General features: G+C 37.4%; 1 protein-coding gene across 1 annotated transcript in view; it reads right to left on the bottom strand.

Moving 5' to 3' along the window:
- Positions 1-1,185: 1,185 nt before the first annotated feature.
- Positions 1,186-19,858, bottom strand: part of LOC147900346 (uncharacterized) — a 61,491-nt gene continuing 42,818 nt past the window's right edge. Inside the window, exon 4 of the mRNA XM_087376626.1 lies at positions 1,186-1,367. Within this exon, the coding sequence (XP_087232752.1) occupies positions 1,186-1,367 (182 nt within the window). The remainder of the gene's footprint in view (positions 1,368-19,858) is intronic.

Below are 19,858 nucleotides of genomic sequence, written 5' to 3'. Positions count from 1 at the left end.
GCTCCCACATCCATATCTATGAAATATTAGAGGTGCGAACCCTCATGCGACTCATCACCCAATCCTTTGATGACTAGCGACGTGCACATCCAAAGCGCACAAGAGGAGGATACAACCTCGCCCTTGATGCTCCAGTACCAATGACTAATGCAGATGCCGCTCTACCACCATGATGGCGCCTTCCATTTTCAAGCTAGAGAAATTTTGGTGATACTACGTGTTAAGAGTTCACGCTCAAATCATGTGATCATGTGTGCATAGCACCATCACGTGATCATATGTGCATAGCACTAACCTTATAGAGTGCTATAAAGGAAAGGGTTAGATCCCCTAACCCTAACCCTAAAAGGGTTTGTATATATTCTATTTTTTCAACTAAATCTAGTGTACAGTTAGTCATTTGTGGTGTGCTCTCTAACTGTGCCCTCTCTCCTAATCTCCACTCTTCTCCTCTCCCCTCTTCATATTTTGTCATGGTATCAGAGCTCCCTTGCCTTCCGCTGAGGCATTGCGATTCTTGAGAGTGTGTGAGAGATTGTGAGATTGAGAGTTCTCTTGAGTGTTCTCCATGAGAGTCCACTTTCGGTGAGAGATCTTCATCCGTCCATTTGAGATAAAATTTCCGTCATTCCTTAAGAGATTTCCATTCATTTCTTGAGATTTCCTTGTGAGGATTTCAATTCATTTTGTGAGACTTCCATTGTGAGAGAGACAGAGAGAGATTTTCCATCCATTGTGCTTGTGAGAAAGATAGGGAGAGACTGAGTTTTTAGTGAGCTTTGAGGGAGAGGGAGACTAAAGGTTTCTGGAATTTGCACTCCAAAGCTAAGGCTTCAGCATCATGGCTCTAATGGTAGCACAAGCATAGATGGCTCAAGCATCTATGACTTCTCCTTTAATCGACAGCCATATGGGCTTTGTATCTTAGAACACGGATGTCGATTGTCATAGTCAAATCTCCCTCAACGACCAAAGCTCCCACACAAGGCTAGCTCCAAAGGCTCAGCCCACCGACTCGGATTCCTGGCTCTCCACAGCTAGCAATTTCAACAGCCTTAGACCTCCACCGAATGCGCGACCTCCAAGGCCTTCAAGCCTACCAGAGCCAACGGGCCTGCTCTAGCAAATAGCGCGGGTCCCCCAGAGCTCCTTCGCCAAGCCAGCTTCTCCAAGCAACTGCACCCTTCAAACGGCTTCCACCAGCGCCATTAGCAACTCCAGATGACCTTCACAAGCCTCTACAATCAGTGCGATGCCAGTCCATAGTGCCTCCAATGCTCTCTCCAACTCGACACTACCCATGCAAGCCACCTCTCCAAGCAGCTGCTTCTCTATAGCCGGCCCTTCTACAACGACTGCGTCTCTACCTGCAACGTCTCCATCACCCACTCATCACCCACACGGCTCCTGCTCGGCAACCTCATAGAGCACAACCAGGCCAATGAAGCAACAGGCCATGCCGAAGCAACATTAACTCCTCCAACGATTGCCACAACGGTGACTCAACCTACAATTGTGATGATGAGTGCCACCAGCAACGTAATCTTCGACTACAATGAGTGAGTCATCTGGGTCACTCTTCACAACACGCCTCCTGCGACACCGTCTACAATGAATTGTCATTTCTTTTTTCCATCTTCATCGATTTCCATCGACAATAACAGAGAAGACAATGGAATCCCAAAGATTCCGTCAAAATCTTTGATAGATTTCGATGCCTCACCTCGTGACATGTGGCACTTATCCACTTGCCACATCATCCAACTGATCAAGTGACACATCACCCTTATCTACCATGTCACCATCTCACTCAACTTACCACATCATCATCGACTGCCATGTCATCACCGACTGCCACATCATCACCGATAGCCACATCAGTAAGCCATGTCACTTGTGCCATGTCAATAATCCACCTCATCAGTGACATGTCATCCAAGCCATGTCATTAGTGCCACATCATTAAGCCACATCATCTGGCCATGTCGTCAAGGCATGTCATCACTGCCACATCACCTCTGCCACCTCAGCAGTTTCACCTCAGCTGTCCAGTCAGCATTGACCCCTGCCAGGCACACATAGTGCTCCATAGGCACTTCATGTGACCACTTCTACCACCTCAGCACAGAGCTTCACTGGCACACCTCTTGCTAAGCACAGTGCCACATCATCACTGCATGTGACTCACTGTGACACATCATCATTGAGCACATTTGCACTCCTTTTGCCCCTCCACCTAGATCAAGTCGTATCTCTTGATCCAGGAAGAATTTGAGGGTGCTCCAGAAAGGAAAGTCGCTCGTTTTTTTTGCTCTACATGCTCGTCACATCACATGCACATTTCGGTGCAAGTTACACTCACATTTGAGCCTTGCCTCCAAAACCACTTCCTTCATGCACATTTGCTTCTATATCGATGCATCTGACCCAACACTTAAAAAGAACAAAAGAAAAGGAATTATTTGGTAATCAAACATAGTGAATGCATGTGTAAAAGGATCATGCATCATCATGGTTGAGGTAATGAAGGCTTTTGCCTATGATTGGGGGTTGTAGGGTTTAGGAGGAGTTTAAGGGTTAGAGGGAGGTTCAGGGTTTAGAAGGAGGTTCCAAGGTTTAAAAGGAGGTTCCAGAGTTTAGAAGAGGTTCCAAGGGTTGAGAAACTAAGGGTTTAGGGGGAGCATAGGAGTGGGAGAGGAAGAAGGTATAAGAGCATGAGGGAAACAAGAGAGAGGAGGAGGGAGGAGGAGGGGGGAGGAGGGAGGAAGAGGAGGAGGAGGAGAAGGGAGGAGGAGGAGGGAGGAGGAGAGGAAGAGGAAGGGGTGCAAGGTTGGAGGAGAGGGAAGGAGGAGTTGCAAGGTTAGGACATGCTTTTGGACATGGAGTGCAAGGAAGCATGGACACTTGAGACAATTGCTTGGAATACCAAAGTAGAACTCAACACAATGCCCCAAAGAGTGTGGGCTTCATTCCATTATGGGGTATTTATACAAGTTGGAGAGATTCTCTCTCTACATGTAGGAATTGTAAGACATTCTCTCTCTGCATGTAGAACTTGCATATAGAAGTTGCATGTAGAAGTTGCAAGTTGCATGTAGGAGTTGCATGTAGAACTCACATGTAGAACTTACATGTAGAACTTGCATATAGGAGTTGCATTTAGAACTCGCTTGTAGAACTTGCATGTAGGACTTGCATGTAGAACATGCATGTAGGAGCTACATGTAGAACATGTATGTAGGAGCTACATGTAGAACTCACATGTAGGAGTTGCATGTAGGAATCGTATGTAGAACTTGCATGTAGAACATGCAAGTTGGATTTCTAAGAGGGATTATTCCTAGCCTTATGCAAGTACAAGAGGAGCTTTGCCGCTACTCTACACACACATTATGTACTACCTAAGTCCATGTTAGCACATAGACAACAGGTGAAGTGTATGGTGTAATCCTATAGTGCTCTTTGGATCTTTAGGAATTGATATTGTTTTGCTACATGTCTTATGTCTTTTTTCAATTGCTTTTAAGATATGTGGATCATCTTCGAGCAATGAAAAAACTTCTTCATTATGAATGTCTTTTGATGCATTGTGTAGAATAAATGAGGAATGTTTTTTTTGTCTATTGGTTGACGGAAATATTGGTTGTTAAGATGTGAGATGTCTTCTAAAGTGTGCTTACCTATTCTTATTCGATTGAGTATATCTATGTATTGAACGTTTGTTTGTCTCATTGGTTTAATTATTTCATATAAATAAACGTGTTCTTTCCAAAATGATGACATGGATGATGAATTTTGTGATTGTTCCATGAAAATCCATGAATCCTTGGTTGGACTTGCTTGGTATAGGTCTCCACACATGATAACGTCAAGTCCTACAAATGGTTTTTGATGATTGTGTTTAATCTCTCGTAGACACATGTTGGATGCAACCAACATGTTATATCCTATTAATGAAACCTCATAAAAAACAACCAATTGCATATCTTTATATAGTTGTGATAGCTTTTGTAATTTTTTAGATGAGAGGCCTATATAATTGGAAGTCATTAGTGGCAAATGTAGTGCTGAATGAATTGTTGTGCCTCCTATGTTGAATGCTGCTTTTTCTCTGTATGCTAGTAGCAATATTTTAGGGAGGTCAACATTGGTTGTTTGTTTATGTGAATAATGTCTCATACGTGCTTGTACAATGAGAAGTAGTACATATGTTTTTCCAGTGCCTGCATTGCCAGTTAGGAACAAATGATGAGCTTTTGTTGGTGTGCATCTTTTTTTTAGCATAATGTCTTATAAAATTAGGCGTTGCTCCTTATCTAGTTTTCTTAAAGTTGAATAGTACTCTTTGTTAGGCATTTTGTTGTATTTTGGCAAGGACTTGTCTTGATGTTGAGTTACATTTGGATGATCTTTCATGTCAATACCAACGTTGTATTTGTCAATGTTTGAGAATGTGGAGTTGTTAGTAGATGAGAATGTTGTGGATGTATTAGTTGAGTTTGTGGGGAACTTAAGAATTAGTTTGTTGATTTTTTTAAAATTTAAATCAATGACAATTTTATTTTCACAATACATGTCATTCCATGTAGTGATATTTTCTATAATGCAAAGTTTTGTGTGGTGGTATGGGAGGAAGAGAATACACAACTCTCTGTAGTAGTTTTCTAGATCGTGAGTTTCGTTGAAATTGTTGAAGCGAATTATTTTTTGTTTTTTTCTTTTTTGGATCTTTGTAGGGAATATTGTGTACTCACTAGTGAACGTAGCCAAATAAATAGGATGAAGCTCTATTTTGCGTTTGAAGTACTTTGCCATAATGTCATCAAAGAAAATATTTGTGCTCTCAAGATGCATTTTCTCTAACTTCTCTCGACGCTTTACTAAGTTATTTTTTCTAGTGGGTTTGTATTGATGTATTGAAATTGTCTTGTTGTGGAGGATAGTGGTGGCAAGGATAGAGCCAAGAACATTGCTTGTTGTGAGCTAATGTGTTGAGTGTTCAAAATTGCATTGCCAGCCTTGCGAATGCATTCGTTTGCTCCAAGGCCATTGGAAATGCTTTGTTGCATAGCATTTTTTACTGCTTCTATTGTCTCTTTGTCTGCTTTGTTATGTATGATGTGCAATATGCAGCAACACCATGTGGATTCAAGATGAATTGGATATCAGTATTTGCCTCCCACAGTTTGGACATTGTTGGATTGAAATTGTTTGTGTAAATGTCTTTTGGTTGTCTTTTCAAGAATAACATGGGTTGTGAAATAGATGATTGAATAGTGAAACTGTACTCTTTTTTCGTCATATTTAGTGCATCGAAAAAAGAGTCATAATTTAGCAACAATGTTTTCTCGTCCATCAAATGATTGTTGATGTGTTTCATTTGTTTTTTGAGGATTTTGTTAATTTGATCATCTTTGAAGGGAAGAAAAATTTTGGTGGATTGCATGGGCAATCACAAAAATCCAAACCTACATTTTTTTTTTCACTTGAAGCAAGTTTTTCAATGTTTATGTGTTTGTATTTCTAGTTTGTCAAGCGGGAATTCATTGATGTCAGTACTGATGTATGTGTCGATAAATTTTTCAATGTCTTTGTTGGAAGATATAGCAAATGTTGGGCATTTTGTACCCAAAGAAGACTACGGTTATGTTGGCTTCCTCGATTTTGAAACTCAGTGACAAAGAAGAAGTTGTTGACTTTTCCCAGTATGGATTTGTCTTTTTTCAATAAAGTTTTTAAAGCTTGGAATTTGTGTGCATAGTATTGCGCAGTTGTAATTGGATCGGATCGAATTAGATTTCACACAAGAAAGCACTTGAGCTCGGATCTTCATTTACTTGCTGGTTGCTTAGTTTTTTTAGACAATCAAGTAGTGGTTGCCATAGTTTCTTGTCTACTGATAGAGTTATGAAGAACCATGGAGGGCCTAGTTGTCTCAACATTGCAAAGAGGTTTTTCTTTAATTGGAATTTGCAGTCAGTAGAGCTTCTCAGGTGCGTAAAATCTGAAAATCCAATGTTTGATTGGAGTAGCTTTTCAATGTTTGTATCCAAAACAACATCTTTTACTTGCAATATTTTTCCCTTGGTTTGTGCTTTTCTCATTCGAACCCAACGTCAGGACAGTACTTGACGTACTAAAATTTTCATTGTTTTGAAGAATAAGTTGTCTATTGAGAAAGCAAAGCGTCTATCAACATATGTTAGTTCCCAACATGCTATGTTTTTATACAAAGTATGTTTGGGGATGTTGTAGTTTCTTTGTTGTCTAAAGAACAACTTGGGATATGCTAGTTCCTCGAAAATTTATCTTTGAAAATACTGTGGTGAAAATCCTTCTGACGGAGCAATAGAAATAGTTTGATCTTCATAATCTACAACTTGAGGGCTAGTGTAAATTCCATGGACGAATGTGTTTGTTGCATATTCTTCGAGTTCGTCTTTCAAAGAGTTTCTCATATTTTCATTTTGTAATTCTTCTTCTTTTTTAATGCTTTGAATGTGATTCTCCCAAAGAGGGTTTATCTTCACGTTGTATTATTGGTAAACAGGTGTTTTTGGTAATTCCATCATCGCAATCATAGTCAAAGTTGGTCGTATAACACTGCCCATGTAGCTATGTTTATATGAGAGCTTGCGATTAATGGAAATGGCACTATGTCATTTTCACTCAAAAACCTAGGTAGGATGCTTTGGGCTCTATCAACATCTGCAAACACATTCACAACACTCCCATGAAACCCATATTGATCTTCATAAGAGAGTTCTTGGATTTGTGCAAATGGAATTCGAATTGAAACAAGTCTAGCCTCCACTTCGTTTAGTTTATTTGTGGTAGGTTCGATTTTTGGCATTATTAAATCTTTCTTATTTAATAAGAGAAGCTTTGACTTTGCAATATCTTTAAAGCAAAGTGAACATAGCATTTTTTCTTATTTAGTAGTTGTTGATATAATTATTATATTGCTTTCTAAGAATATTGCCATATTTTCTTTAAGCTTCTTCAACTTAGATAAGAATTTCAATGAACCGCAGCATATACATGGATAGCTTGGACTATCCAATATTTTTTTGTAGTATTGTTGTTGATATATTATTTGGTCTCTCTTCCTTTTTTTGCCACAAAATTTTACCGGGCATTCCATATTTTCCTCTTGTGAATTGGATGGTTGTAACATAGAATGACTTTGGATAGGAATTTTTCTGATTTTGTATATTTTGTTTAAAATTGCTTGAATAGTATATGTTCTTTCCAAACATGTTTGGTAAAACAAAGATGCAATATGTTTTGCTGTTAAATTTGGGTTCTCTATCATTGCTTCTTGTAGCTGAATTTCATCTTCTTGGTTCCAAGTTTGATATATTATTTTTGCATTTAAAGAAACCAAAGGAATGATTGTAGAAAAGCCATTTAATGAATCCAAAAACAAAGTATTTCTACTTTCTTATTTGCTTGTGCCAATAGTTGTTTTAGTTTTAATGTAAAGACCATTGTAACACAACAAAGAGAACGATGTACCAAACACAAAATTAAACCTCTTGAGAATATCAACAATTAGTGCAAGTGATGTTGAAGAATATTGAATCAATCTTTGCACCATTTCAATTGTCAAGACTAGAGCCTTGGAAATTGATGTGAATATATACCATGGACTATTGAAAATCTTGAAATCAACACAACTATTCTCAAACAAAGTATGCAACAATTGATCATAAGTCAGAGTTGAAAAGAATTGTATGAGACAATTTAAGAGATTTGTGTTAGAAGGATTTTTATGCAAGAAAATTTCGTTTCTCTGGAAGTTTCTTTTTTGAAGAAGTACTTATAAATCCATTATTTAAACCCCAAACCTTGAAAAAATGAAAATTTGAACAGTATATGAACACAAAATTGAAGGTTGAAACTTAATCAAATGAGATAGTTCTTTCAAGTAGAAGCATACATTATGCATTCATCTCGAGTGCAATAACAAATCCAAAACTATTTATTGTAAAGCTTCCACTAGGTTTACGTGCATGTTTTTAGCTTGCCGCATGCCATCATAAGGTCTTCTTTGTACATTTGAAGAAACGAGTAACCTGACCCGTCTACGATGGGCTAGCGACCCGCTCCGCTGGGTCTCAAGATGCTAAAATGTCTAAAATCAACAATATAACAAAAGAAACATTTAAATGCAAGCAACATACTCTAACCAAAAAAAATCTCTATGACATAGTACTTCAAAATATTACATCCGAAAGTGAAGCTAGAGAACTCATTGATATGTCCAAATACACATCTGCAAACAAAGTCATAACTGGACATACAAAATCCATAATAGACACACAAACATCCCTAAAGAGAAAAGTCTGTGGCCATGTACTATAGGGAAAAGCCTACGCCAGCCATGTACTCCACATCCACCACGTCCAAAAAAAATTCTCTATGATAGAGTACTTCAAAATATCACATCCAAAAGTGCAATCACATGTCTAAACATGCAATAGCTACATCAAAGAACTGACTGATATATCCAAATACACAGCCGCAAATAAAGTCATAACTGAACATACAAAATCTACAATAGATGCACAAACATCCCTAAGGAAAAAGTCTGCAGCCATGTACTGTAGGGAAAAGCTTGTAACGGCCATTCACTCACATCCACCACATCCGTCATATCCACTGCAGCCAAAAGTGTAGCCACATGTCTGAACATGCAATAGCTACATCAAAGAACTTATTGATATATCCAAATACACATCCGCAAATAAAGTCATAATTGAACATACAAAATCTACAATAGACACACAAACATCCCTAAGGGAAAAGTATGCGGCCATGTCCTGTAGGGGAAAGCTTATGATGGCCATTCACTCCACGTCCACCACGTCCGCCGCATCCACTATGACAACAATCGTATCTGGACCACCATCACATAGAAAGATAATTTAGGAACTATATTTATTGAGCCATAAAACTTTTATACATGTATGTTGGTAAAACCCAACTCATTCTTTAGAGTACTTACTCAGACGCAAAGGGCTATCAATAATGCTCACAAAGGTGTACATGTAGTCCCCATTTTGCCCTCGATAGAATATTCGTGTCCGCACACATTCATAGTATCCCAGCCAGTGAACAGTGATGGTCTGTGGTCCATCATCCCTATGAAGCCAGTAAGCCAGGACCGCGTAATATCCCAAATGGACTCATCCATCCAAATGGACTCATCCATCCAAAGGATTGTGGACATGGAGATTCATTAGAAACCTTGAATCAGGAACAGTCCTAAAAGACAAACAATTGCATGTTTTCCCACTCACATATAATCCAAAAAATAAGCAACAAACAATGTACACGGTTCTTACCCAAGGTAGCTCTCCGGCTCAAGCAAATCCAACAACAATTGCGTGCTCTTCAGAGATCCCCAGCCCACAGGATCTGTAATTTTCTAAAAGTGAGTGACTATACTATTAAAGATGTCAACAAAAAATGTGGTTGTCAAGCAACTATGTAGCTTGCACTTGCGCTCTTGTTTCGGTGACAAACGTGAACTACCTACACATCCTATCGCATTGCAAAAAAGAACGCACGTGTCAATCTACATATACTGGAAAAAACAATAGGCTTTGAAGCGAAAATAGCCTGTAGTATATTGCAAACCCATAACTCAAATGAAAAATGAAATCCAAACATTATTAAGGATGAAGTCATGAAATGTTACATCTCACTTCATATTTGTATAAGTAGCCAAAATTCCCGAAGACCTATGATAGTTGGAATATTGAAAGAACTTAAAAAAAGCTATACAAAGATTACCGAAATGAAGATTTGCCACCCAAGAAAGTCTGAGGAGGGGTTGAAAGAGCAATGTCATACTCCTAGGCTCTTGCTATTACCAATTGCAAAACTTCCTTGTACACAACATTTGTGGTAGAAGTATTATCCATCTCCTCGCCCCTGGCATCAGACACACTCTGCAAAATGAAAACCTTAACAGTGTTTGATGCTTGGATACATGAAAATGCCACGTATAGTTGGCCATGATTGAATACCAGTGTCACCAAGTATAGCCCCAAAATAGACAATGTTTGGCCCTCTGACTTTTTGATTGTCATGCCAAATGCCAATCGGATAGGAAATTGCCATCTCCTCATGTCGAATGGAAGTTTAAGGTTGGTCAGAATGAATGTTATCCTTTGAATGAACGTTCTATCACCGGCATTGGTACCAATAATGATTTCAGCTTCTAACACTTTCGTGTGAAACTTTTTCCAAATACACATCTGCAAACAAAGTCATAACTAAACATACAAAATCTACAATAGACACACAAACATCCCTAAAGGGAAAAGTCTGTGGCCATATACTATAGGGAAAAGCCTATGCCAGCCATGTACTCTACATCCGCCACGTCCAAAAAAGAATTTCTCTATGACAGAGTACTTCAAAATATCACATCCAAAAGTGCAGTCACATGTCTGAACATGCAATAGCTACATCAAAGAACTGATTGATATATCCAAATACATAGCCACAAATAAAGTCATAACTGAACATACAAAATCTACAATAGACACACAAACGTCCCTAAGGGAAAAGTCTGTGGCCATGTACTACAGGGAAAAGCCTGCGACGGCCATTCACTTCATGTTCACCATGTCCACCGCATCCACCACGGCTACGAACATACAACGGAGTACCAACAATCGTATCTAGACCATAGAAAGATAATTTAGGAACTATAATTATTGAGCCGTAAAACTTTTATACATGTATGTTTGTAAAACCCAACTCATTCTTTAGAGTACTTACTCAGACGCGAAGGGCTGTCAACAATGCTGACAAAGGTGTACGTGTAGTCCCCATTTTGCCCTTGATAGAAAATTCGTGTCCGCACACATTCATAGTATCCCAGCCAGCGAACAGTGATGGTCTGTGGTCCATCATCCCTATGAAGCCGGCAAGCCAGGACAACGTAATATCCCAAATGAACTCATCTATTCAAAGGATTGTGGATGTGGAGATTCATTAGAAACCTTGAATCAGGAATAGTCCTAAAAGACAAACAATTGCATGTTTTCCCACTCACATATAATTCAAAAAAGCCTTTTGTTTTAACAAAAATAAACCAACAAACAATGTACACGGTTCTTACCCAAGGTAGCTCTCTAGCTCAAGCAAATCCAACAACAGTTGCGTGCTCTCCAGAGATCCCCAGCCCGTAGGATCTGCAATTTTCTAAAAGTGAGTGACTATACTATTAAACATGTCAACATAAAACATGGTTGTCAAGCAACTATGTACCTTGCACCTGCGCTCTTGTTTCGATGACAAACATGAACTACCTAGACATCCTATCGCATTGCAAAAAAGAATGCATGTGTCAATCTACATATATTGGAAAAAACAATAGGCTTTGAAGAGAAAATAGCTTGTAGTGTATTGCAAACCGATAACTCAAATGAAAAATGAAATCCAAACATTATCAAGGACACGGTCATGAAATATTACATCTCACTTCATATTTGTATAAATAGCCAACATTCCCAAAGTCCTATGATAGTTGGAATATTGAAAGAACTTAAAAAAAGCTATACAAAGATTACCGAAATGAAGATTTGCCACCGAAGAAAGTTTGAGGAGGGCTTGAAAGAGCAATGTCATACTCCTAGGCTCTTGCTATTGCCAATTGCAAAACTTCCTTGTACACAACATTTGTGGTAGAAGTATTATCCATCTCCTCACCCCTGGGATCAGATGCACTCTGCAAAATGAAAACATTAATAGCGTTTGATGCTCGGATATGTGAAAACGCCATGTATAGTTGGCCATGACTGAATACCGGATTGATTGTCTTATTGACAATAAATGTTTGGCCCTGTGACTTATTGATTGTCAAGCCAAATGCCAATCGGATAGGAAATTTCCATCTCCTCATGTCGAATGGAAGTTTAGGGTTGGTCGGAATGAATGTTATCCTTCGAATAAATGTTCTATCACCAGCATTGGTACCAGTAATGATTTCAGCTTCTAACACTTTCGTGTGAAACTCTTTCCAAATACACATCCACAAACAAAGTCATAACTGAACATACAAAATCTACAATAGACACACAAACATCCCTAAAGGGAAAAGTCTGCGGCCATGTACTATAGGGAAAATCCTACACGGGCCATGTACTCCACATTTGCCGTGTCCAAAAAAAAATTTCTCTATGACAGAGTACTTCAAAATATCACATCCAAAAGTGCAGTCACATGTCTGAACATGCAATAGCTACATCAAAGAACTGATTGATATATCCAAATACACAGCCACGAATAAAGTCATAACTAAACATACAAAATCTACAATAGACACACAAACATCCCTAAGGGAAAAGCCTGCGATGGCCATTCACTCCACGTGCACCACGTCCGCCGTGTCCACCATGGCTACGAACATACAACGGAGTACCAACAATTGTATCTAGACCAGCATCATATAGAAAGATAATTTAAGACCTATAATTATTGAGCCATAAAACTTTTATACATGTATGTTGGTAAAACCCAACTCATTCTTTAGAGTACTTACTCAGACACAAAGGGCTATCAACAATGCTAACAAAGGTGTACATGTAGTCCCCATTTTGCCCTCGATAGATTACTGGCCCAACCACATCATGGCCTTGTCTCTAACTAACTTAATTCACTTTCCTCTCTCTCTCTCTCTCTCTCTCTCTCTCTCTCTCTCTCTCTCTCCCCTCCACTATCTTTTAGTTCTTCTGTCTCAATTATATAATCATCTACAAACTATAAGATCATAATGGTTTGGATGATTTTTAAAAATGTAGCTTGTCTTAAACGATGCAAATGTAGCGTGAACATATGGATAGATAAATCAATCACTACTCTCTCTCTCTCTATCTCTCTCTCTCTCTCTCCTCCGTTACCTTTTTGAAAAAATGGTTCTTAGTTTGTTTTTCCCCTCCCAATAGTCTAAGCGTCCATGAATTATAAGATCGGAATGGTTTATTGATTTTGAAAATGTAGCTTGTCTTTAACAATGCAAACACACACACAATGTGTCCTAAGGAAGCAAAGAATTCACGAATTATAAGATCGAAATGGTTTCAGTGATTTTGAAAATGTAGCTTGTCTTAAACGATGCAAACACACACACGCACACACAATGTGTCCTAAGGAAGCAAAGAATTCATGAATTATCAGATTGGAATGGTTTCAATGATTTTGAAAATGTAACTTGTCTTAAATGATGCAAACACACACACACACACATAATGTGTCCTAAGGAAGCAAAGAATTCCAAATAAAAAGCAAGGGCGATTGGAAAAAAGGTAATTACCTACCTTGTAGCTTGTCTTAACTGATGCAAATGTAGCTTTATATGATAGATTGCAAATGTAGGTTTTCTCTCTCTCTCTCTCTCTCTCTCTCTCTCTCTCTCTCTCTCTCTCTCTCTCACAACAAGACAAAGCACCCATAGATGCGCACACAGATGCGTTTACTGAACTAAATAAAAAACTTACGGGCGCATCTATTTGCGCGTCTATTTTCATGTCTGGAGACCCACATCTAATAGCACGTAGACCTATATAGGACACACACGTGCGTACAGACGCGCATTTAGATGCTTAAATAGATGCTCTTATAAACGCATTTATAGATGCAAAAATAGACGCTTGTCGAACAGACAGATGCATATATAGATGCGTTTATAGATGCATTGATAGACGCGCTTTATAATATTTTTTTTTCAATTTACAGAATGCTATGTATGTTGTGTATGCTATATAGTTACAAGAATCCCATTTTCACATTATGTAATTCAATTCTTACAGCCAACCGCATTTTAATTACAATTCCAACTAAAACATTACAACTCCAAAACGCAATAAAATTGAAAGCTCAAAAAGTGCTAGTATGTACATATAGCACCGAAGCTAAGCCACGTCATGTGGCTTCAAGTACAAAAAATAAGGAAGCTAAGCCACGTCATGTGGCTTCAAGTACAAAAAATAAGAGGAGTGTATATACAAGAGGCACGAAGCCAAGCCACTGGCTTTAAGTACAAAAAAGAGTAGCTAGCACTACTTCTACGACTAATCCTTGCTGCCTTCCATGCTCCCTTCTGCACTCCCTTTTGTGCCTCCTTCCTCGTCTTCCTCGTTGTCTTGTGCACGGGCCTGTAAACAAGGGACAACATATATCAATGTATGAAAAATCAAATCTTTACTTATAATATTGGCATTATTTAATTACTTTCAAATACCTCGGGGGCCACTCTAGTAGCCCGGATATACTGCTCCTCAGTAATCAACCCGTCATCATAGAAGTGCCTCCATGTATCTCCTCTGCGATGGTGGCGGTGGTAGGCTGTCTCCACAGGAGTAGGGTATCTGCCCACAATCTCAAGCTGCAAGACGACACAATTTGCGGAGGGATTAGTACACAGAAACAACCTCCTAATAAACTACATAAGCAATATAATCTGAGATTTTGATACTTACAAATTGGGGGGTGGTAGCAAGCTAAGGGTGTTCACTTCCGGACCACTTTCGGGTGAGTGTGACACCCGCTCAAGTGAAAATACAAAGGTTTTGCTTCGGTCTGCAATACCTCGATCGAGGTATTATCTCCAATGAAAATCACACTGAAAATCACACATGAGGACAATTGAGCCAAGTTGATACCTCGATCGAGGTCTTGGACTTTTTTCACTAAACCGAGCCGATACCTCGATCGAGGTCTCCTGGCATGCCACCTATACCTCGTTCGAGGTATCGTGGCAATCCAGCTATACCTCGATCGAGGTATTGTGACATATCCAGCTATACCTCGATCGAGGTATGTGCGATCCGACAGGGCAGTTGACATACCTCGATCGAGGTATGCTGGACCGATGACTTAGTCGCATGTCGAATACGTCAATCGAAATATGTGGCATCCAGCTGGCTGCTGACATACCTCGATCGAGGTATCGTGGCAGGTCCATACCTCGATCAAGGTACATGTACCGATGTGTATGGGGCATGTTAAATACCTCGATCGAGGTATAGAGGTATGACGGAGTGATGTATATATGACATGTAAAATACCTCGATCAAGGTATCGTGGCATGTCTATACCTCGATCAAGGTATGATGGATCGATATGTGTGTTGCATGTGAAATACCTCGATCGAGGTAGGGAAACCCTAAATTTTCTTATATAAAGAGAGGGACCCCCCCTCATTCTTCATACCTCGATCGAGCTCCTCCTCATCGATCGATTTCGGATTTGCGAGAGGTTGACGTAATTGCGACAGCGACGGAGAGTGACCGACGGACAACAACGGAGATGGACGCAGCGGGAGAGTCCAGGTAAGGTTTCTTTTATGTAGCTTTTTTTTTTTGCTAAAATTTATTTAAATTTTAGTTTATAGGAATAATTATAAAATATTTCTAAATTTCAAATGCATTTTAAAGTTTTTTTTTTGGGAATTACGACATTTTTTATTTAAAATGTGAAAATGTAAATATTTTATTTTTTAAAATCATCTTTAAAAAAAAGAGATTAAAGTTATTTTTTAAATTAGTGCTATTTTTATTTAAATAAAAAAACGTTTAAATTTTGTTTTTAGGAATCATCTATTAAAAAAAAGAAAATAAGAGTTTAAAGTAGCTTTTATATTATTTTAGTTTATAGGAAAATGTAATGTAATTATAAAATACTTCAAAATTTCAAATGCATTTTAAAAATTTTTTAAATAATTTTTTTTAATTACATAATTTTTTCTTTAAAATGTGAAAATGTATATATTTTGTTTTTTAAATTCATCTATTTAAAAAAAGAGAGATTAAAGTAGGTTTTATGTTATTTTTCAAATTGGTGCTATTTTTATATAACTAAAAAAATGTTTAAATTTTAGTTTTAAAAATCATCTTTTAAAAAAAAAGAAAATAAGAGTTTAAGGTAGCTTTTATGTTATTTAAGTTAGTGAAGTTTTTATTTAAATGTCAGAAAGTATATATTTTGTTTTTAAAAATCATCTATTGAAAAAAAAAGAGATTAAAGTAGTTTGCATGTTATTTTTTAAATTAGTGAAGTTTTGAATTAAAAATAGCATTTAAATTTTAGTTTATAGGAATAATTATAAAATATTTCTAAATTTGAAATGCATTTTAAAGTTTTTTTAAATTATTTTTGAAATTATGTAATTTTTTATTTAAAATGTGAAAATGTATATATTTTGTTTTTTTAAATCATCCTTTAAAAAAAAAGAGAGTAAAGATATTTTTTAAATTAGTGTTATTTTTATTTAAATAAAAAAATGTTCAAATTTTATTTTTAAAAATGATCTTTAAAAAAAAAAGAAAATAAGAGTTTAAGGTAGCTTTTATGTTATGTAAGTTATTTAAGTTAGTGAAGTTTTTATTTAAATGTGAAAAAGTATATAATTTGTTTTTTAAAATTCATCTATTTAAAAAAAATTATAACTAAAGTTTATAAATTACTGAAGTTTTGAATTAAATATAACGTTTAAATTTTGTTTTTAGAAATCATCTTTAAAAAAAAAGAAAATAAGAGTTTAAAGTAGCTTTTATATTATTTTAGTTTATAGGAATATGTAATCTAATTATAAAATATTTCAAAATTTCAAATGCATTTTAAAGTTTTTTTAAATATTTTTTTTTAAATTACGTAATTTTTTATATAAAATGTGAAAATGTATATATTTTGTTTTCTAAATTCATCTATTTAAAAAAAAGAGATTAAAGTAGGTTTTATGTTATTTTTCAAATTGGTGCTATTTTTATTTAAATAAAAAGACGTTTAAATTTTAGTCTTCAAAATCATCTTTTAAAAAAAAAGAAAATAAGAGTTTAAGGTAGCGGTGTGCATTTATTAATCTTTATGTGGAATATTATAGATTATTTAAGAGTTGTTTCATAATTTAGGTAGAGTAAGTAGGCTGTATAAAACACCACATGGGCATTATCCCTAAAACACAACACCACATGGGCATTATCTTAAAATTGTATCCCAACATAGCTAATCATGTCCTCATCATCCTTGGGATAAAAGAGCAAGCAATATTCAATGTCATGTGGTATGTGAGTTTCTCCCTTATATTAGCAAAATGATTTTTTCTTTCATGTCTTCAGTAAAGTAACTCGTTCCTTCCCACCTGGCGCCCACCTACATCCTCTCACTTGAGGCTCACATAATGACAAAAAAGTATCTTCTATTTCTAACCTTAGTATAGCATGGCCCAAAGCGTAGTAACTTGGCTTCATTCACACCATTCACTTGGTGGTCAAATGAAATTGGAAAAGCGTTTTCTACTTTCCAGCCTCAATTGAGCATGGGATGAATGAAGTCTATCCAATGATGCATCATCCGAGGATGATTGCCCACATGCAACACCACCCTACTAAGACATTGTGCTACCCATGTAGAACATCTATTTTTTTTGCTTGGCCATATGGCAAAGACCCCAACACTAGAGTGGTTAGATGCATAAGTGTATGGCTAATTGGATCTTCTAAATGCATCAGCTCATGGAAAACACATACAACACCTATTTCATTAATTTTGGACTAGTGCACTGTCCAAATTCGTTTTGTGAGATAATTTTGGATAAAGCATTTCAAAAAAAGAGGCTCTTATAAAACAAAATTTTGAGTCAAAAAGTAAGATTTTAAAAAAGCAAATTAGAAAAAATGATGTGACATGTTATTAAAACTAGAGTACATTAAAAAAAGAGGACTTCATGTTGTTAAAAGAGACAAAAAGTAAGATTTTAAAAAATCAAATTAGAAAAAAAACTAGAGTATATTTAAAAAACTAGAGTACATTTAAAAAAAAGCATGACACATTTGTACAAGAAGTAGATCATATAACTCAAAGCCATAATCCCAAACATTCATTTTTATCGAGGATGGCTTGCGTGTTGAACTAGTAGCGCTTTAGTCAACTCCCATTTATTGTTGTGTTGACTTGGACTCCAAACAATGTTTCTCATAGCACAGCTCCGATGGGATTCATCTTTTTGACTCGATAGGGTCCTTGATCTAAATACTTCAGTTTGTTGAGGTAATGAAGGCTTTCACCTTCATTGGGGGTTGCAAGGTTTAGGAGGAGTTTAAGGGTTAGAGGGAGGTTCAAGGTTTGGAACGAGGTTTCAGAGTTTAGAAGAGATTCCATGGTTTAGAAGAGGTTCCAGAGTTTAGAATTCCCTGATGTATGTGGTCATTATAGGTATGTCTTCCAAGAATTTTAGGCTCTCATACAAACTTCCTAGACCCCTTTTCTCTAATAAAGTTGTTGCATTGGAAAGAGCATAAGTTGATGTAGGTGGCCACAAAAGTTTTATCGGTTGGGCCCCATCAATTTTTGTGTAGGTTGGTGGTGATTGGGGTGGCATTTGTTCTTCTTGGGTTTCCATGTCCTGCATAGAATCCTCCTTAGAGCTATTGCTCTAAACCACAAATTCTTGTGATCGCTGTGGTTGAGAGGAGGTAGATGGCTTGGAGCTCTGGAGGGGGTCTCGTGGTTCAGGCGGTGGGTTCTTTCAATGCATCCTCATTAGTGGCGGCATTGTTTATGAACCTACATCCATGTGCATATGGTGTACCATTGATCATTAGACTAGATGGCATGCAGGTATGACATTTATGTGTGTTGTGAGAGATCTTATTTCTACACATGCTTTGAGAGTGTTGAATGAAAGTGTGTGGCACAATTATTCATGCAATAGACTATATGTCTAAGTGAAAGCATGTGAGTGCATGTGACCTAGTAGCTATGTAGGGACTAACTATATGCTTTTTTTTGTTGCTGGGATTTCATAGAGAAGCTAGGACTCAGGCATCACTTCTAAGCCCTAGGTTGAAATTGATTGATGCTACCTATATGTGTGAAGATGTACATATGCAAGTGAGTGCTTGTGATACAATCTAATCCTAACTAAGGAAGACTTGGGTTTCCCAAATCTTCATTTTTGTCGAGGATGGCTTGCGTGTTGAAGTAGTAGCACTTCAGTTGGCTCCCATTTATTGTTGTGTTGAATTGGACTCCATCCAATGTTTCTACTGGCACAGCTCCAATGGGATTCATTTTTTTGATTCGGTAGGGTCCTTGACCTAGATACTTCAGCTTGCCCTTATGTACTTTGGCATTGTATAACAAGACCAAGTCACCTTCCTTGATGTCTTTAGCTTTAATATTTGTGTCAAAGCATGCCTTTCTTCTGCGTTTTTTTGTTGTCATGGCATGGTAGGTGACTAGTCTCTTCTCTGCATGCTTCTCCAATTGATAGAGTCTTTCTTTCAAGGATTCGTGATGTCCCATGCATTCCTGTACTGCTATGCGTGGGCTTGGTATTACAAATTCTAGTGGGACCACAGCTTCGAGACCGTACACCAATTGCAAAGGTGTGTTCCCTGTACTGACCTTGAGTGTGGTTCAGTATTCCCATATGGTTGCATTTAGCTTCTCTACCCAATCAAAATGCTATGATTCTACTACCTTGTTGAGGATAATGCATAATATTTTATTGGTGGATTTGGCCTATCCATTCCCTAGGGGATAGCAGAGTGTGATTTTTCTATGGAAAACCATAAAGCCAGATAAGAGCTCTTGGATTACCTCATTGAGAAAATGTGTGCCTCTATTCGACACAATTTCAATGGGGCATCCGAATCGGGTGATCACATTCTCGTATAAGAATCTTGCTATGCTTCTAGCATCTGCCTTTTTGATTGCATTATCTTCAACCCATGTGGTAAAGTAATCAGTGGCCACGATGATGTAGCGTGCCTGTGTTCCCTTTGGTGCTGGATGGATGGGACTCATATAGTCAATCCCCCATTTTTCAAATGGTTTT

This window comes from Dipteris shenzhenensis, chromosome 7 (genome assembly GCF_047967505.1).
Source record: "Dipteris shenzhenensis isolate YYH24624 ecotype China chromosome 7, Dip_SZ_1.0, whole genome shotgun sequence".
In the NCBI taxonomy this organism is placed as follows: Eukaryota; Viridiplantae; Streptophyta; class Polypodiopsida; order Gleicheniales; family Dipteridaceae; genus Dipteris; species Dipteris shenzhenensis.
This window is presented reverse-complemented; position numbering and strand designations above follow the sequence as displayed.